The 22,755-nt window shown below is 34.1% G+C and overlaps 1 protein-coding gene across 1 annotated transcript in view; it reads left to right on the forward strand.

The window, feature by feature from the left end:
* LOC102809070 (neuronal acetylcholine receptor subunit alpha-10-like) overlaps positions 1 to 22,755 on the forward strand; it is a 36,337-nt gene that overhangs the window by 10,450 nt on the left and 3,132 nt on the right. Inside the window, exons 2-6 of the mRNA XM_078012657.2 lie at positions 1,466 to 1,572; positions 17,126 to 17,271; positions 17,755 to 17,799; positions 19,269 to 19,378; positions 20,691 to 20,896. Of these exons, the coding sequence (XP_077868783.1) occupies positions 1,506 to 1,572; positions 17,126 to 17,271; positions 17,755 to 17,799; positions 19,269 to 19,378; positions 20,691 to 20,896 (574 nt within the window). The 5' untranslated portion in view covers positions 1,466 to 1,505. The remainder of the gene's footprint in view (positions 1 to 1,465; positions 1,573 to 17,125; positions 17,272 to 17,754; positions 17,800 to 19,268; positions 19,379 to 20,690; positions 20,897 to 22,755) is intronic.

Consider the following 22,755-nt stretch of genomic DNA (forward strand, 5'->3'; position numbering starts at 1 on the left):
GATGGCGCGCTTAGAAAGGCGTTATCTCAGAGTAAATTTATACACATACAAAGATATATATAGTCATTTGCCGTGTTCGAATTCTCACTCAAGCCAATGTCGCGTGGCTTCAGCACGTTCTGGTCAGTACCATAGACATTGTATATTAATGCCTGCCACAACTAAAAAGGAAGTTACATTCTTTCAAATGTACGAGTACTTCATTCTCTCAATTCATTCCGCGAGCTATAGTGGAGAATCAATACGTTAAATGCCCCCTCCTCTTTTAGCATACCCTGGATATGACAAGCCATTTGACCACAGAAAAAAACACAATAAAACTAATAATGTGATACCTAATACACGTGTGATTCGATGGTTAAAGGGCATTCACATGCCGTGACATTTTGTCCAAAATTGCCATGGATATATAAACACGTGATCTGCAACAAGGCGATCAAGCATGGCGGGTGACAGTTAGGGGCACGTGCGTATATGCATGGAATATCAAAGCATAGCGCATTGGACAATTCCGAACGAGACGAATTACTCTAAGCATCCCACTATACAATTGTATTCGGTTGAAATGGGAATTTTATGTCACCAAAATAATGCTATCATTATCAATTCAGAAATCCGTTAATGCCCCAGTCAAGAAATACGTATTGCTCTGAATATATTTGATATTTATATATTTATAGATGATATATTTATATTTAACAATGTCTTCTCATCTTAAATAATTTATTAAGATCATTGTTCACTTATATTAAGATATTAGTATTGCTTAACGGTGACATTAGAAGTATTAGAAGAATATAATATATGAATATATTGAACCATGGAGGTAACTTATTACTTCCATGATTGAACGTATTAGATAAATCTGTATAAATATATCCCATGCCATATTATTTTTTATTTATTCAATAATAGTTGCTATGGTAATTCTCATAAACAAAAATAGGCATGATGTATTTAAATGATAGATTAGGTAATTCATATTCAACCCTATTTATTATATTTCATCAAAAACCAATGTAATGTACGAGGCGAAGATAATCAAAATGCTGTCCGTGTCTCCCCAAACAAAAACGATGTGTACCTGCGAATGTTGAAACACTGAGAAGGTCTCACTACTCTCCATGGTTGGCCTCCTATGCGAGTCTCTGTATACCGGAATCAAGTAGACAGCGACGATAGCGCTAACCATTGGAAAAAAAATATTATTCGTTCTTGCGCGCATGCGTAGGTATGGGCTCAACGTTCAGGAATACGTGTTATTTTGACGTAGCCATGCTTGTCATGTATACGACAAATGTATTGCCATGTAAATTTCACCTGTATCACATATCGACGTGCTGCGTTATATACAAATCTCCATATACGAAATATCGCACGATAGAGGACCTCCCGTAAGCCTCGTGTCAAGCCTTATTGTATTTCCGCGTTGATATCAGATTTCTCATCTTATTCTTTATGTCAGGTGGACCAGGAGGTCTTGTTGAAGACGGTCAACTTGCAAGATGTACTGGAAAGAAGTGTCACGGCAGTGTCATTGCATTATATTCATCGTCATCTCACTTTTACAAGGTAATGTGCATACACTTACGTTGTGCGACCTTTCAAAGTTAACCAACTCTTCCTGTGCGTGATATCGACAAATTAGCTATAGTTTGTCTGGCCATTCAAAAGAGCTCTAAATTATTCATAAACTTGTTCCTGGTGGCGTGCAATATGCCGCACGCTCATAAACCATTGTTGACACCATCAATCTATAGTTGTTACTGCTTAATTGTAAAACACACGCTGTAATATAACGATCTATATTGAAAACGACGCGTGTTTTATATATCTGTTTTGTGCTTTGTTAAAAACAAACGGCGCAACTAATATCACCACTTTGATAGACATGGTTTTAATCGTCAAATCGTCAATAGACTCGGGTGAAATGTACCGCTATATGTATTATTTGTTAAAGCTATTACAATTTGTAATATTCCACATGGCTGTCAACATTCACATATTTCCACGTAGGTATTCAATCCAGTTCTTTTAGAACACTATAGTATATTTCAGGAAGTGTAACTGAATTGCCACATTTCCTGATGCGCGGGGGTACTATAAGGAAGGTTTTGTCGCTTGCTATATACATGATGGGGACGAAGGATACATTGCAAGGGACATACGTCCTATGATAGAATATTTAGCTGTGTTCCATGGACTTCCCGACGAAATCCCAAACGTTTCAGTTTCTGTATGGTATGAGATGTTTCACTGTGATTCTGCCTTGTGTGTATGTCATTTGATAACTGATGCGCAATCGACTAAAATAGACATGAAATATATTTGCTGTAAATTGGAGTTTCGTTTATGTAATGAGATTTGCCAATCATGTACTCAAAATATGTTCACGCAATGAACTATGCATGTCTGTTCAGGAGCATTAGTGGCAGTGTATTGTGAATAACGGCAGCGGATATGCCGATGATTGTTACATCTTCTGTCACTGAACACGTTGCGTTGTTTATTGCATATGTCACACCCTAGGTTAATTATTGTCATTATTTAATGTTCCCAAGTTTGATGGGATCAGCCATGTTACGTGTTATCGAGAAATTCGATAATGGTTTACGATTTGTTGTTTTTAATTAAATTCTATGGACATCCGGATATTCACATGAAACGTTCGTATTTATGCAGTCCCTTGATCTGACAGTGGAATTATTATAGTAAAATACGGATATTATTTCACCATGCGCACAGAACTATTTATTTTCTGTCACGACGAGTGTAAATGTATTGAAATGATGTTTATATAACTAATTATCGAATATCGCTGATCGAATACATATTAGTCATGGTATACTTTGTCAAGCAGGCTGAGTGATTAGGCAGAGCCTAAGAAATGAAGATAGAATACTGAATATTGCAATTTAACCGGACATATTTTAAACTTTTATTTTATAACCAACATCAACCCACAGTCAACTAGCCATTCCATGTAGGAAACAGGAATTCGCATGTAGGCAACTTTACGGCACTGACACTTAAACAAATATAGAATCACCCCTCAATACATTTTGATCAGACGCGCACGTACTAATGTTTTCTTTCCCACACGTTTTCAGTGTTCCAGTGACTAACCACAGTGTAGAATAATGCGTTATAATAAGGTTATTACATTCCGTCATGCAACGCCAATTCACTTTAGCCCGTTGCTTCGTGTCCTTGCAATTGGTTGTACCAAGGTCACTCGTAAATACAACGGAGTGTCCGTGCGTTAGCCGAGATAAGCACTACACATACAAGTTTTAAACTTTGTAATTTTTTAATGAGGATATCACAATGATATCATAATATAAATATGCACCTTCCTTTCAAATAAATGGTTATATTCAAATAGTTGAAAGCATATGTTCGACAAAAACGCGATCAAACGCCACAATGTTTATTAGTGGAATACGCTATGAAAATAATCAGAATATATATCTACAGCGCAATGGTGACCGGATCATAACCTACAAAATATGCACGTAATGTTGGATAAACCAGTCACGTAATTCCCAATTAGGGTAATCCTGTGAATACTCAAAGTTGACAAATGACAATGTCAACACCTTTAAATTAGTATTTGTATAATACGTAAGATCACGTAAACGTTTGCGTGCAGCTGTGGGGCTGTCTAATAGCTTCTGACTGCATTATTAATGGATTCCTGGTTCTGATATATTTTATGTAGCTTGTACCTCTGTGAAGGTAATGTATTGGATTGAAGGTAGTTCTCCTAAAATTATTCCAATGTAGAACTTACACGTTTTGTATAGCCACCATAAACGACGATAGAGTGACTCATCAAGGTGAGGGTAATATATTGAAATAATAATAATTCTTCATGTGACCATTATGACGAATTATATTTATCAAATCTATCAATGTAATTTTAAACTACAAACAAACTATTGTCATGTCATGTATTCATCATGAACGGCACAATATTAAAACGTTATAGGTAAAATATAAATGTGGTATATATTGAAGGGATACCGGTACCCTCCCATTTTAAAAATCCATGTCAAAACTTTCAAACGTTTTACGGACGTGATGGCATACTGAAATTCTCAAAGGGTTTCACCAATTATACAACCCAACCCTCTTTAACGTGAGTTATTCGTTTTCATTACATGGCGTCAGATAGAGGTTACGGAAGATCAGTTTCATCCAGCGTCCACATGGAATAAAACGTTGGGCAAGAGATCGATCAATTGTTACTCGCTTAGATGGTTCAGAATTAACTAGTCCCTTGGATGTCATTTACAGTCAGTCTGAGCTAGCTATTGCTAGTATCGTGCTCATGATACGGCGGAAGTACACATACGTTCGCTATTCCCATATATGAATCAACAATAATGTCGCGTGAATATATCCAATAACGAAATAAATAATAACAAAATGACCTGAAAACGACAGGAAATAAACTGTTTGATCGGAATACAATAATTTCCTGTAGTCTGAGTTTGCGATTGCAATCCCGGAAATATTAGATATTTTACACCAAATGCGTTTTAGAAATCATTAGCGCATACAACTTTGTCCGGGATAAGTCTGTTAAACAGCCGTACATTGCGATTAGTCTGTTAAACAGTCGTACATTGCGATTAGTCTGTTAAACAGTCGTACATTGCGATTAGTCTTGGTGTTTAGTGCAACCACACTCCGTTCTTGTGTTCACAATTATAAACCGATTAGACACATGGTGATTGTTCAACCAATCTAACAGCTAGCCAATTACGTCTTGGCATTAGTCAGGGTGAACGATTCTACCGGGGTCATATTATGTTATGCGCTTTATCTAACAACTATAAATTGACCTAATGAACTAATGCAACATCGGTATAGTTAATTGCAACTAACAACCCCCCCCCCCCCCCATGACTTGTTTTGTACGTCTTTAAGGAGCATGGCAATGTAGCTTAAGTATAAACGTTTTGGTAATATACATTTTGTATTGAATTATATGCAATGTCGATTAGTATACTTTGAACTTGTTCTCACACGATTACGATCACTACTTGTGTAGTTCAACTACAAACGTCATTTAAAGATTACAATATGTAAATAGACCATATGTCAGCCACCTTGAATCGAATTACAGGATCTTTTGTTAGACGTGTACACATGTAAACCACCGTGTACGTGACGTTAAATCGAAACGGTCAAAGGCTGTCTAAAATAACTGTCGAAATTAACCTTCTGCCGAAATTGCCACGATATAGAATTAGGGGTTACTTCTGCGATGGGTCCCAGATGTACAACAGTCTATAAATTAGCGTACTTCTGTACATGATAATATATCGATATGTCATAGAGGATTTCGTAATTTGTATAAATTAATATCGCCAATTGTAGTACTCGTATTTACGTAGCTAATGTTATATATAATATTTGAGAATATGAGAAATGAAAAGTCATTCTAAACTGTATGTAATTATTTCATTTAAACAAATATTATTGCAAAATAAATGATTTTGATTTTATCTAGAGTAGCACCACATAGTAATGCTTGTGAATCGCGTAGTATAGTAACATTATAATGAAGCTAAGTCCTATTTATTTTTTAATTAATAATGTAACTTACTTAGTGTGGTGCACATCTGCTTACAGTAGTGAGGAGCTTTGTTTTGGTCGTGAGTTCAGTCTAGTTGAATTCCTTTTACACATACAACGTGCCACTGGTACCTGTATTTATATCGAATGGTAAGACGTATGGGGTGATCTGTGCAACGGCGAGATTCATACACGACTTAGTGAACAATACTGTATTAACATTCGCATGATACAGAAAAACATTTGTGCCGTATCTTCGTTGATTTAAACTCCACTATTTTTACAATACCTGTTTTGAAGCAATTATTACAAATGTGATATATCAAGAATATACATTGGAGATTATTATAACCGTGGTATATCACAAATATGCTTTGCTAATCAGGACACTTAAAGGCGGGGTGTTGTGGAATAACATAATTAACCATGTCAAGTCATGATCATTATATAGAATATGGCTTAATAATATTGACAAGGGAACAAAATGAATGTAGGCATATGTTCCCCGGTGTCGACCATAAAGATCGCATGATCAAATCAACAACGTACTCTCGCTAATTTCACTAAATAGAATGTCATTACCTTTTTTTTTTACCCAAAATGATAGTTACAGCTTTCCGGAATTTTGCAGGACACTTTCGCAATTACTATTTTTGTTTTAAAACGCAAAAGAAAGAACCGTATCAAATGAACAAATTCAATCGAGAATAAAATTCCACATCAATCATTAACGAATATGAAAATATAATAACGTTACGGAATACCAATTAGATAATTTGATTACTTACGTATTTCTTTAAATATAGATGAAATGTCTGCCTATGTAATTGACATTTTTTATAATTTAACTTCAACATTATATACGAGACTACTAGATTGCATTAAAAGATTTTTATTCAAGCTTGTTGTATTGTAATTGTTGTACCCAGGTGCACGTATGTCCGTTGTTGATTTATTTATTCACTTAGGGTATTTCATTTACCGCATTCTAACCGAGATAAGCTAATCATTTCCAGTGACAGCCATTAGGGGTTTAATTATTCGCAATGTACAAGTACGGATATCACGCCAACATTCACACCTTGCAACAACATGATGACTACATGTGACTTTGACGTTGCCCATGGCAAATTGGTGTTTGCGTTGTGTTTGTAAAACATTCCTTGCTAGGTTCTCTATTCAAGGACGTGATGTCTGACACGGCGGTAATACTTGGTACTATTCGACCAATATTCCCTGAGAAAGTGTATCTTCGAAAAGCGAACATTTGCTGTAAACAAAAAACGTGATTGATCGTTGTGAATGTAGTATTTTGACGTGGCATTTCGAAACGTTACGCTCCATGGCGCGTCCATGCCTTATGGGATATGTTGGAACAGATTGTTTTAGAAATAAAATGAAATTTAAACTTAAGTACTCTTATTACATGATTACTGTTCATGCATCGTATAAATGAAACTGTCAGATCAATCTGTGATGATAGATAATAATTACTATTCCAGAATGTTTGAATATAAAGATTAACACACGGTTAGTACAGATAACTGTTCGTTGGAATTGTAGGGACACCGAGATACAAGCAACAGGTACAAACCCAAGTGAAAAATTTAAAGTTAAACTTACACTCGGAGTGTGTTATTTTAAATAATAGTATAATATGTTGGTGATCACAAAATTAAAAAAACACGGGTCTCATCTGTAAATGATTTGGTGTAAAACTTAATCTCAGTTCAATTATACATAATCTATTGAAAAAAATGTTACATACGGGGGTGTTCAGAATTGAACCCATTTCATAACTTTAAACGTATATAATATATAGGTGGAGAAAATTTTACATTTCTAATTTGGTGTTTAAAATGTAATATACTTAATAATGAATAAACAAAAAAGTAAGTAATAGTTTAGTAAATGAAAAGTAAAATAAGTGTGATCGAGTGTATTTTTTTTCATTTACTGTTACTTAAGTACACATTTAGGGTTATATAATGTCTTTATGTTTTGATTGTAAAATATATTTATCCTGTTTTTCTTTATCCAAATTCAGGAATTTGCATTTACATTGTTGATAGTGTGAAACATTGCGTCTCTTTGTTTTGTGTATACTTTACAATGTATTAAATGATGTTCCTCATTTTCAACTTCGTTACAATGGGAGCATAACCTGTCTCACACTGGTGTTTTTGGTTTAGTTTAACCACCTTTGTCAATGGCAAGCTTATGGCAACTTAATCTGACTTGAGCTATTGTTTGTACATGTGTATAAAACATGATGTTGTTGGTTCAATCCAGGCTATGATCTAAAATTATTCAAATCAGTGTGATCACTGTGTTGAAACCTGAACACTGCTTACTGTTAGTCATCACATGTGTGCGGGGGTGAGCTACACGCGACATTCTATATTGATTCAGCCAGAAACTAATATCTAAGCCAATCCCTTTAATTATACGACAGACCGAGTAGGAGTTTCGTCCGCTCCTCAACTCTAGTTTAGTTTGAAATTATAAATGTCCTAACATATCAAAGTTAACGTTCATTACCGTGATTTTGATTTTAAACAGCTCACTGCACATTTGCTTAACTTGAACGTGCTTGCTCGGCGAGGCATAAACCGTAATATCACCACCTTTTCCATATCTACCACATCTACTTAGGGTTCGATAAATCCCAAGTTGACCACAGATGTGTTTACAGAAACTGTACAACACAATGCATATATGTTAACGTAATGTTCATAATTCTCTACTTGCCTTCAGCGACGACAAAGTATTGTTAGTGGGATAAATGAACTAGTAAAATTTTATGTGACAAAGTTTACTATAATGTTCACTAGTTTTTACTTTACTAATTGAGACTTTATTTAACGAGGGTACCCCGATTAGCTTGAGATTCATAACATACATAACAGAATTAAAGATGAATCTTCAAAAAATTAAGTGCAGAAAAATATTTCAAATAACTGTAAAACACATGTTTCTTGTATTTATTTTTGATGATATGATTAGTATTCTTTCCATATTTAGTAGATAGATGTATTTTGCCATACAACATTTTCATGTTTAAAAACAAATATTCGTTGTTTATTAATTTTTGGTGTGACACATGCATAAACCTTTTTTATTCACTCTTGTCGGTATTTGAAAACATGTGCTAATCTATGTTAACATAGTATCTAAGGTGTATGTGAGTCTAATTATACAAATTGATTGAACTGAATAGTACATCAGTACACCACGAAGATCCCAAAACATTTATATTTCCTACAATCGAAATGATGTAACATATATAGAATAAATGAATAATAAATAATGTTTGATTTATCAATACTATTGTTCTCACTTATTGGCTTTCCCATAGTTAATAAATATTTATAACGCTACTTTCAAATGAAACCAAAGAGCTGTGAGATTTATCAATACATAATTGTTTTTCTTTAATAATAAAAAAATCGTTTTAACGACCCGGACTGATTTAAAGCAGAATTTGTTTTTATTTTACTTCACTATATCTTAGAATACTCATTCGAAAGACGTTCCCCGGCGATTGCTTTTATAACTGTCGGTTGCTTTGGCCGAGTACACAGCTTGTAAGAGTCAGCGGAACTGTGACAGTATTGTCTCACCATCTGAATTTATAAATAGACTTTAGTGGTATTTGTAATGTGCTTTTATATGGTCAGTTGGCTCCGTATTACATTTTAGGCCTCAAAACATATGTTATACATTTTTGCATTATATCATTATTACAAAAGGATTTTAAAAAAATGCAATCATTATGGTATGCTATTTTCTACTATTTTCTAATTTCCAATGCTCTGTTGATGATTCATATCTATTGTGCCATCACTATGACAAATATCAAAAGTAAATTAATACAAGATTCGGCGGTGATACACCGGACGTGTGTGTGTGTGTGTGTGGGGGGGGGTTACCTTATTATAACTGATAACGGTTTATTATTCCAGCATTCCAAGAACCTTATTGAAAATGATATGTTTCACGACGTCAACAGTCAACACCTCACGTAATTATATGTATACGCGTAGTAATTATAATTTCAATTTCAAATACTCGGGAAAATGCATGTGTGATTTTTGACAAGCAACTGATGTATGTGACAGCCCACAAACTTTCCCCCACAGATCCACACGCCTGTCTTGGTTCGTCTCGTTCGAATAACCACAAGATTTATCGCTGACTCGTGTCCTGCTGACCCGTAGGCAGCTTAGATCTTTATTCTCTCTGGGTTTGAAATATAAACGGTTATTACAGACGAAACTAAACAAATTTGCTCACAGGAAGAACAAATTATATTCCAATTGGCTATTACGCAATCTGTGTCGCTTTCAATAATATTGAGTTTAACGGCTTGTGTCACTTGTATGTAATCATATGTTATATTACCTAATGCATATAATTGCGTTTTGTGGATAATACTATCCAAAGACCACAACTTCACATGTTGGAGCATAGATTTATAAAAGTTAGCGTGCGAGTAATACAATGAGATCGATATATGTGGCGTCTTCAATATTTCTGTAATACCTGCCTCACCTAGAATGGATGTGCGCATTTAAGTCAATGTAGTATTATCTCACTGTTTTCATCGTGTATTTAAATTTTTTGTTTGTTTGTTTGTTTGTTTGTTTGTTTGTTTGTTTGTTTGTTTGTTTGTTTGTTTATGTATTATTTTGCGTTCTTCCACGCAATGTCTCATAATTAATTATAACTTTGACTTTCAATTGGAGATGACTTAATTTCTACTGCGACATTCCCTTTTAATAAAATAAAAAGACATACGATTATATACACATAATTTAATGAAATCAAATATTCACATTCAAAGAAATGATTGATAACTAAACTTTTTACGTGTTTCTTTCTGAATACTGAACATAAGTTGGTGATCCTTGAAATCTATGCCTCGTTAATAATAATATTGTATAGCATAAACTAAACGACATATCGCCTGCCATATGTTTGCCGATTGATCGACTATAGAGATGTATATTTTATTATAATGTGTTTTTAATTTATTTGTTATGAACACCGTGCGTATGTATGCTATACTGGCAACCATTTAGTGTCCCCCTCGATCTAAATTTATAAATGAATGAATTAAAATGTGATAACAATACTAAGAAAATAATGATTCTAATTAAATGATGTTAACAGTATAACTTATCAGTCTGGTGAGGGATATTTTCCCAGAACTTATATATAATAAATAAACTAATATAATTGTGAATTATATAAAATATGAAATAAAAGAGATTATATTAATATTAAGAATTATTTGTAATTTTACAGTATGTGGTGATGAATAAATTACAAAATATATAATGCTAGGCGAATTCGAAAAAGGGATTTATTTCTAATTTGATTGATGTAGTCTGGTAAATAGTTGCAGTGTTTAATTGCTGAAAATTTTAAATTATATTGCGTTAGTGTTAGAATCTCCCTTAGGCAATACATTTAGTTATCGTTTGATGCAATTCTGACGGGAAATCGTGCATGATTGGAACAAGATAATTATTTACAGAATGGGCAAGACGATTGCTATTTAGGTCACAAAATAAAATACATGTGTGAATTTAGTAGGCATAGTTATGGGAAATTCGGATAGTGTGGACATGAATGAGTATGATATGGCGCAGGTGTTTTTTTTCACTGCAGAAGCACAATTGGTTATAACAGTGATTTCTTACCATTTCCCTATATTTAACTGTATTATGTAATTTGTAGTAATAGTGGTGTTTCATATAATGAAATTTGTGCTCATAATGACTTAGCTGAACAATAGTTTCTACCTTGCGCACAATTGCATTTTTCACCTTATCAATATGAGCTTTCAAGTTGACCTTTTGACCAAGTTAATATATTTAAGTAACGCTCTGAATATTAGGTTTCTCGCGAGTATCGAGGATATCATTATTATGAAATATGAATTAATCCGCGAATTAATGTCATTTGGCAGTGTGAAAATGTAGCGGAATTTATATACCCACTGGTGTAGATTTGTAAGGTAGGTTTTGAACTAAAGCAAAGGACCCCGAATTTCCCAGTGCCTTAGCTTGTGTAGAAAAATAGTGCGGTTGACGCAATCAAAGGATTTTCAAACGCACAAACTTCTTTTGGCAAGAACCTGTTTCAACTTGCTTTACATAATATTATCGCCAATCTCCAATCGCCAATCTTCTACCAGCGAAATAAGAAATGGATATTTTTTATTTATATTTATTATATTATCACTTATTTAGAGTCTGAATATAGAGGAACCTAATCAAACATACTAGATAGCCATTCGTTTAGTGTTGATTAATTGTTGGACTTTGTAAAAACTACCAAATATGCGATTGTCAGAAAACACTGCAGTATTCCCGGTTGAACACACTAAGTATTGCTAAGTCATTGTAAATTGTGCTCTAACTGTTCCAATGTAATACTTTTGATGGGCCATTATTGTGTGACCCAAATATTGTATTTCGAAACCCAGACGTTTTTGTCTCGTGGTGTCTGCGTAAATTTAAAATACTAACTAATAATAGTGAGATGGTTACTTTCATTTTTGAAAGTGTATTGCCCACTAAACAAGGAATGATTTGTTTTATTATAACAACACACATTGACCACTCATCCCGTAAAACATAATTAGTCATATTGTTAAAATATAAGTACATGACAGTTACAATGAACACGCAACACGCTAGATAATTTGCACGACATAGTCTACACTGCGAGAAACTGTTTCCAGTGGCATGCATCCATTAGTTCGTAAATAATATTCTTAGCAGTTTACGAATAAACTACTACACCAAGGTAAATGTAAAGACTCATTACCTCTAAGCTACCCCATAGACAAACATTTGAAGAAACGTTTTCATGAGTAAAATATTAAAATAAACAAACCCCTATCTTCATCTGCATGAATTACACATTTTATACAAATAAGAAATCTTATGGAAACCAAGAAAAATTGGTTAATTGTAGTCTATTTTTTAAATTGTTTAAACAGTAATTAACCAGGGTTTCCTTTTTTGTATACAAATCTTATAGTTAGCGTGTGTTTTGCTGACTGGAACAAAATTAATATCATATAAATACATATAGCAACCATAATAAGTACTTAAATTGGACTATGGTCCCAACAGTTATATTGATGGCAAGATTATTCCAATGACAAAACTACAATATGAAATATAATTGTTTACGAGGCAGATTATCCGGAAGTGTTTCCTAGCTTCTTTGCGAGTGGAGTGGAGGGACGAGTAATATCGTACTGATTTCTGTCTGTCTGTCTGTATGTGTGTGTGCCTATGTCAAATTAGTATCTCTCCACATTGGTTTGAATGGAAATGACTCTGAGATTAGATTGTAGCTATGTAACGGAATCACATCATATCGTGATTTTTTGGACGGGTTTCCCCTCAGACATAGACCATTATTTGTTTGTTTGTTTGTTAGGACAAAAAATTTCGTTTGTTCATTTCTTTTTTTTAATTAATACTGAATAGGTTGGTACTTTATTCTAATAAAGCATTTTTACATAAATACATGAATGAATACGTAATAGAATCAATTCGATATTCCAAATGCATTTGTATAATAAAGAAATGCTGCTGTCCTAATATTGTGAACATACATACACTTATATACTCCGACCTTTGCCCTAAAAATAGCTATTTCATGTGGGTTACAGAGGAAATATATGTGCCAAGTTTGAAGTCCCTAGCTATTAATATATAAGTCCTATATCTCAATACTGAACATACATAAATCAACACCGTGACATTTACTTTTGATATTTTGACTCGGAAATTCGCTGTTGTGATTTATATAGAGAACACATTTGCCAGGTCTGAAGGCTCTGGCTATTTTCCCAATGTAGCTATACAACAAACACACATAAACTCATACATTGGCCTTCAACCTCAAAATGTGGCAAGGCCTTGCTAATCTCACGTACAACATTTGTTTTAATAGCACTGACTATTGTTTTCTATAGTTATATTATATAGTACAAACACACATAAATAGGAATGTAACATATACGTACCACATGTATTTAGATTTATAACAAACACACAAACCAGAAATTTCGCCACGCATTGCGTTGACTATTGGACGCAAATACATATTGATAAAAAAACACGTTGCTGAAATGTACATTACCTTGATACCAACTACTGAGGACAACAGTGAACAAATAACTTCTTTAAAGTTTACTCCGCGTTTCTTGACAACTAAGTTAACTGAAGCCATGTTATTTAAACACGTTTTAAATGATGCCAGTTTTGTTATACCCATCTAAAAATTATGGGTATAACAATGTATGTGATATATTGCTTACTCAATAATGTTGTACCAGTATTTGCTGAGTTATATAGCGTCTTGGTAAGAGAGAAGTAATTGTACAATCTATTTAGTTGGTATAAAACTGTTATATGTCATGCATGTCGTCGGATACGCACTTGATTTAGCAGAAATGTACGTTACTCAACGTATATTTCAACAGACTAATATTGCATTCAAGATCATCGATTGTTTTAATCTCAACTATCAACTGTTTTATTTCAACTGCATAAAGTAGATTGTATTCTGATCATTTTTAAACAGAACCGTGTGCTCGTGGATAGGTCAATTCGACAGTGATAATATTAAGGTATGATTTAATTTCTTTAAACAAAGCAGAGAAGACGGAAATACTACTTCCTTTCTTCAAGCGTGTTCAGCAAGTTGAAAATAATGAACAGACCAGAACACGTTTAAAAGACAAAACAATAGAAGCGCTTGTTAGGAGATTCAAAATAATAGTAAGATTCAGAATCCGATTCCAGACAAGCTAACATTTGCCAATATATTTGCATTATGTATTTTAATAAAGGACGATAAAAACATTAGCCATTGCCGGAGTTGACATTGACATAAATGTTTTAGTGCATACATTAAGATTCATAATTAACTTTGCTTTATGTTAATTTATTAGGATGGCCGACATGCATAATTAGCGGTTTTTTAGCATTTTTTAAAATTTAAATCAAAAGGTGTTATTGACCTTACTGTTTGAAATGTACGTTATATACTGTTTGTAATGTACGTCACATATTCAGTAGATAAACATATTAATATTGAATGAGTGTAGAGTGTCATATTAGATAAAATAACACAGCGTGAGAGAACTTGACTTTTGTCCACATTTAATATTAAAAACCGATTCCACGCAATGGCACAAAATATTTGATATTCAAAATATCACAATCATGAAACACACACACCAAATCCTGTAATACCTATATCAAGGAAGTCCGCAAAAGTAATGTTTATAAAAACAAAGAAACTTACACTTAATTGAGTACATAAAACCGGTTGTGCCACATACTCCACATTGATGATTTAAAATTTACGTATCAGTGTTAAACAATTTTGTTAAGACAGTCTTAGTGCGCTCTGCATGAAACTGATTTTGCTTAACTTAACTCGAAAGCCATCGACATACAGTGTTCCAAAAATTTACTAATGTTGTTAAAATTACGTTATATAATATATGAAAATCTGCTCCAGTAAAATTTGACCACAGATGAATACAATGCAAATTCGAGCAATAGTTACGGAATAGCAGACACTTCAGAGTACATTAACCAAATCAACGTACCAAAAAATTATCTCTAACATAAATCTTGAATAATATAATAATCTTAAATAGCAATATTCATTTACACGGTTACATTCGCACTTAGAGTAGAATATACATCTCATATCATACTCATCAAAAACTCATCAAATCATATCAAAAATAGCTTACGAAAGTACTGTTTAATTATTTCCAATAGAGTCCTCATAACACACACCTAAACATGTGACACCAGATACCTTGTGATATTAATATGCACATCGCTATTCACTAATACATTAATCCTCTGTGTCAGCAAAATTTGCCCCTCAAAATACAGGAAACGGCGTCAGAGGGTCTACATTGCAATTTTTTCCGGGGCAGAATTTAAACATTAGCGAATTTAAAGTCACAAAATTAAAAGGCCATAAATGCCAAGCGTTAGTATTTGTTAGCGTATAATATTACTCTCTGGTGGTTTAGCATATTCAGCGGGAGATATTGGCCTAGCGAGGCGAAGTGATTGTGTACCCAGAATATGCTATATCTCTCCAAAGGGATCACGATCAACCGCCACTGTTCTCATCGTGTCGGTAAATGTGAATTTGTTGGATTGCACTGCCGTCGTGAAGGCCTCTGAAGAGCAATGAGTTGTGGAAATCATCTACAAATAAATTTTAAAAACGTAATACCTCGTTGTACAATATTATATGATTTTCATTTGAATTTGATATTGTATTTGTGTGAACTGACATTCTAATACATAATCAGTCTCAATTCATTTGCCCGCTGTGTAGTGCGCGTTCTAATTCCCATATGCTCAGATGCCAGCCTTTGAAACATTCTCCACATAACGTACGCGTAAAAGGAAATGACATGGCAACAAATATAATATATTAAATTAACGATATATTTCTCCTGCATGTACGCCGATGTAAACGAAAAACAGAGTTTAGGCCCATGACTGGTACTGACACTTGCTTCGATGACGTCACTTGGTTTTTGAAGCAAAGAAGAAGCAAGAAAATCAATGGATTACAATTATGCAATCAATATAAACATTCAGTTTTATATCTTGTACCAGGTGTTCCGATCAATTGATCTTATTCCTGCACTGAATATGAACAGTTCTCACATTTGTGTTATCTAGACTCAGTTAAGACAGTTTATTCAGTTTGGGCAGACACGCAAGTCTTTTATTCCTAGATATAAGAACTGTCTGTCTGTCTATCTGTGTGATTTTCTGTGTCTTCACGTATTAACTCTAATTATATGATGCAATCTGAAACAAATCCTGGGCCATCATTGGCATGGAAACAGCAAAACTCTTTGTTAATATCTTCGAGCCCAATGTATGTCCTGTCATTGGCGAGAAATTTAACCTCAAAGTTGTGGTAACTTTTCCCCAGCAACGGCTTTTTAAATTTTCTTCCTATCGGAACGGATCGTCAATAATCATGTTTAACTCCAATGTTATGTAATTAATCATTTATTACAATTTTCAATAATCGGTTCGTTGTTCATAATCTCGTTCAATTGGTGAAAATAAAAATCTCAACCTGAATATAAATGTGCGAACAGAAATATATTTATTAGAAGTTATTGTATGATGTTGGTGTAATTTACGCACACGTTAACTCCTTACGTAGAAAAGAGCGTTTTGTGTCAGTTTTTGTTCATATTTTTACCGTTAATGTCAATGTTTTGAAAATGATCTAAGCTAGGCGAATCTCAAGTTGCATGCCATGTCACTTATTTGTATAGATTGAAATGCCGCGTTTAACCTTACCCGTATATCAACAGATATAGCACAGTCACATGAGACGTGAGTCACATTTCACCCATGATTAATATTATTTCCCCCCTTATTGATGTTTTCAAACATTTCGCAGTTTTCAAAGAGCAGTTTCTCTCTACTTCTCATTCCAGGGCTGGATTGCACTGACGACCATCGTCGACTTGTTAATTATTTGTTTAATCCGAATCGATACGATCCAGTGGTCAGACCAGTATTAGATAAATTAAAAACTACGGAAATGGAAATGAAGTTATTTGTAGCGCAGGTTTTAGACATGGTAGGTGTACCGATATCGACATACATAATGATTTACATTGTGTTTAAAAGAGTATTAATAATTGTTATTATTAGCCACAAATAACATTGTTAAAGAATCATGTGTTGGGATGACTTTATCACGTGACTATGAGGGAGGTTAAAAGCCAAACGCCGAGTTCATTTACCAACCTACATGAGTTCGAGCGAAAGTTAGCTAACATTTGCAGTTATTATTGGTCGGATCTGATTGACGCCGTTAATTAGACAGCGTATTAAATTGTCACGAATGTAAAGACACAAAGATAAAGTAGTGTTCGCCGGACCTGAATTGTAATCCAAATCAATGATTTCGCAACACATTTTTGAGTCAGATTTTTTAAACGGTTTCTGTACCTCAATTGCTGCCTATCCAGTCTGATTGGAAGGCTCATATCTCCTACCAAATAATGCGTACCTGAGTGCATGTGTTTGTGCATACGTGACTATGACGTTATATTCACAGGATGAAAGAAAACAAACGTTGAAAACGAATGTATGGTTAACGCTGGTAAGTGTCATTTTCAAAATGTATTCCTCTATTTTATCGTTTGTACTATTTCAAACATTCAAGTATTCTTGCAATAATATATATTTACACAAATATCCTCATAATATTCCGAAAGATGCAAAAAAGAAGAATACATAATATTATTGATACTACTGGTTACTTCTGCAAGTTGATGGTTATATCATTAGCATATGATTTATCGTAATCTAAAAACAATGCCCAACACGTGGAAGCTGAATGTTTTGTACGTGTAATACAAATCACCGCATATCTTTTTTTTTCAATTGTCATCAATACTATTCAATGTACTGTAAAGGTGATTTTAAATTACGATCAATCCAAATCAATATTGCTCTTTTTTAAGCACTCTTTTGACAGTTTTAATTGATTCATCATAATATATAAATATATAATATATAAATATATATTTTTTGTAAATAATTTTAGTGATGATTACTAATATTGATTTCCGATCAACATTATTGACAATACACGCCACGTGGTTTTATCCTCAATTCAAATTGCGCGTTCTCTCTCGATCTCATTTTGGTCTCAGTACATTTATCTCTCAGCTACCGTGTTTAATGATGCTGTGTTTATTCTGATGTCCCCGCCTAATCCAGTCTCGATTCAGCACTCATGAATTCTCAGTTATTCCGGACTCATTAAACACACAAAGTAACTGCCACGTTGCTTCAGGCATTTACATGTCATCGAAGGGGTAGATTGCCTGATAATTTGCAACATATACTAAACATTACACACGCAGTGTTTTAGCGTTATTCCATTTGTAGCATTAATCCTGACAACCCATATTCGCTTCAGTAAGAACCAAGTGATGCTGTCGAATGTGGTGTACCAGCGTCAACCGGTCTATTAAACTTGTCAATGCCCTGAATACACAAAACTCGTGTTCATCGTAGCGTGTCCATGCTTTTATGTCCAATGTTACGCTGATTACTAAACTTTCGGAATGTTCAAGGATAGATTTACGAACGTGGCGTACAGGGTACATATAAACATACTGTTTTTGTATAACATCTATTTAGAAATGTGCAAAATACTAAATACTTACACACACAATTGTCAAATGTTAAATGTGTACTTGGTATGGTATTAATGACGAATATTCATATATATCATAATGTCGATATGTTAAACCACCATCGCTATCAATGTATATTCTGCGTTATTCACTTAAATGACAATCTTCATGCAAGTTTGGGAAACACTAATCCATCGTAGTCACGTATATAGAAAGTACGACATCGCCTTATAGAATCTCACTTTTGAATTACCTGATTTAATTCAGCCATATCTATGTTGATTTAATCTGAACACTAATTATTAGTATTTTGTATTTATTTATTTTAAAAATTCGTGATAGAACATTAGTGTGGGACAAATCCCTAAATATAAACAACGGAGAAATCTTTCCAGATATTAACAAATACTATGATTTTCCATAGGAATGGATTGACGAATTCATGATTTGGAAACCGGAAGATTACAACAATATCACAGATATCAAAATCCCTACGCAAAAACTGTGGATGCCAGACCTGACGCTCTATGATAAGTACGTACATCAAGTCAACATTTTTTATGTTATTGAAATTCGTGCCATGCAAGGCGCCCTCATTCTTCTAACTTTCATACAATGCACATGTATACACGTCGTCCTATATCAATATGTGTTCTTTTTCTGTCATAGCATTGAAAGCGATAACAATCGATGTTAGTATCAGTAGATATTTATAAATACCTAATTAAAGATGACGTTATTAGTAATAGCATTAATGCTGCTGAAATCATTTGCAATTGAGAACTCCAAGAATGTTTTTTTTCTTGTGTTATTATCAAATTACGCATTAACGAATGACTAGATGCAGATGCCCAACATGGGTGAGATGTTGACATATGCGTGACGCAGCCGTTACAACTCCAGAGTATAAACACGTGCAAAAAGCAGGAATCTCGTGCCGAATGTTTTCGCATATTAAACATACTGCTTTTAAGCTGTTTAAACACGTTATATTAATGCGCCCACGTAACGTTTGTTCAATATTTATTTTCTGACTTGTTCTGTTTTACAGGTTACACGTAATTTCAGTTTAATATAAACATACTGTTTATTTATACTCACAGTCAGCACCGCTATACATTTTGCAACGGCGCGCGATGTAATGTACATATACACATTTAAACACATCTGCTACTAATATGCGTAGTTTAATATCCCAGTCATCTAAAGCGGCAATGTAAATATATGTGAGCTTAATTAAATAATTTTGTTTTTAAAAACAGCATGGTATGATTTATCGTAAAATAAAGCGTTATTCTACCAGTAAGCATAGCAGTACTCGTTGGATGCAATTATAAATGCGTCAGGGCGCGCGCGCTTCAAATTACGCGTACGTACAGGTAAATCCGGTACGCATGCGCATTTGCGATATACATTACTTCATCGAACGAATACTGGTATGTTTGACGTTAAACGTTATTTCGTCGATTGTTTAGTGATTATAAAAATATATACATACATAAACAAAATGAAATATCAAACAGAATTATTTCAAAATGGTAGGTTTGTGATGCGCGTTATAGTCAGTTCATCAAATTATAAATTGTGTTCACCCTCAGACTAGTAATACTTGTATAATACTAGTAATACTTGTATTACTAGTCCGAGGTTCACTAAATGACTACAACTGTCTTCCGGATTTTTCGGTGTTTCAAATCAAACATTAACCCGCCATGCAATGATGTTACACTTATTGAGAGAACTATAGGCGTGATTATATCACAACCAACTATATGGAACAAGATGGCGGATTTGGCGTCGTATTCGGCCTAAACTATCACATGACACTTTTTTTTTACTGTTTCAGCGCTGATAAATACGTGGACTTTCTGAGAGGAAATAACCGACTAGTAGTACTTGATTACGGGGGCATTGTACACTGGGCATCTCCGGTCATTTTCAAAACCTATTGCAAGATTGGTGTAAGGTTATTCCCATTTGACCGTCAACAGTGTCCATTGAAATTCGGGTTATGGCAATATAATGGAAATGAAGTATACGTCAACGGATCAGGTGAGTTAAACCACGGGCACGTACTAGGATTGGGGATGAATGTAGATTCAATTGGCTATCGTGTGTCTTAATATATGATTTCACACACACGTGGGATGGTCGTCGCATCTGTGTGCGCCAGTGTGCGTTCGAATTGTGTGGAACTAAACAGCGCTTTTGGTCTACGTGCATTATGTTGTTGTGCATCAACCGCACACGGTCTCGACGAACACCGTCATTAAAACACAACTGCGTCGAGAACATTAAAGTAGCAAAGGGATGTTTTGATGCACAAATATGAACCAATGTAGCAATTGTTCGGTGGTTGTACGTACATACATGTGGGAATTGGTGAAGCGTGGTTTATTAACCACAAACTACTTAACCACAGCAGTGTGCCTTGTTTGAGCTTGACTTTCCCTCCCATGTGTACGAAATGAAATCTTGAGATCAAGACGAGACGATGCAAAGTACATAGCGCCATGTGTATTTTAAGGAGTATTAACTATGTATTGTCCAACACCGGAGATTACCGGTACCAGTGACTAAACATTGCCACGCCAGAAAAACAAAACAGTACTACACCTAGAAGGAAGTGAAGTACAAAAATAGTAGCTTATATGTCGCCCTGAGGGCGCAATTGTCTGTAAGTAGCCAGGTCGTGTAAGCGGGGGCTAGTACTACATACAATATATTGAAAATCGATGTCTACATGTGTGCTACACGTCGAAAGTCAGGTGCAAAAAGTCATGTCTTGTACGTCAGTCCCTGATACATTTATAGCATTGTAGTTGACAAAACCAGGGATGAGGGGTTGTAATTTCTCTGAGGCATGGGGATATAGAGCGGTTTCAAGAATAATATATCATTAAGCTGCATTAAGCATTATATTGCCTAATTGCAATTAGCATTGTCATGGAAATAATGAATTATTTGAAAACTGGAATTATATTACCGACTCATTTATGAAAATAAGTACTAACAGTAAACTGAACTTTGACTGTATTGTCATTTGCATAGGATTTATCACATTTATCGGCGGGAAAATCAACAACTTCATGTATTCGGTATTGTTTCACTATATTTAAAAACACATAAGTATAAGTTACAGAAGAAACATAACTAAATAAGTATACCCTCCCCCTTGTGGATTTGGGGAAATGTAATAAATTGAATAGGAGAGTGTGTGTAGACTGTACCAGCACCACATTGTTAGCCTTACAATTATCAATGACAGGGAAATAATGATATTTTATTAATTTATTAATTTCATAGTATTCACTCATCATACATTTTAACTAATTAATAACGTTTGTTACAGTCACAATTTTAAGAGATTATGAATGTAAATAAAAGTTTTGTACATTTATCATAATTTTTAGTCAAATTCTCTGACATTTGTTTATTTTAGGGCAAAATATTTGATCTTGCTTGTATTTTTAGTTTTTCATGTGAAATGTCATTATATTACATTTATACCTTTGTTTAAACAAAATCACTTGAAATTGAATGCATAACTACCACCAATTTGAACTCGAAGTGATCTCCCACTTTACATTATGGTCTGGAGTACATTGGTATGTTGCGAATTATGCAAATTTAGGTATAACTAGGTCACTGTGTATTCAACCACTATGTACATATTCATTGTTATGATTAATGGCCAATGTACTATATGGTATTTCATGTGTGACATTGCAGCAAGACAAGAGTAGTTTATAATATTCCCACCGGTATAGAAAAAATACGTTCATGAAGGGAGAAATACAGAGTTTAGATATACACACACATTTGCCCCTGGTGTATAATAAAGCCGGAGCTTTTACTGTCATGTTTGGGGGATTCACAATCCGTTTCTCGCAATTATAAGGAGATATCCC

Source organism: Saccoglossus kowalevskii, chromosome 9, assembly GCF_978046115.1.
Source record: "Saccoglossus kowalevskii chromosome 9, keSacKowa6.1, whole genome shotgun sequence".
Taxonomy (NCBI): Eukaryota; Metazoa; Hemichordata; class Enteropneusta; family Harrimaniidae; genus Saccoglossus; species Saccoglossus kowalevskii.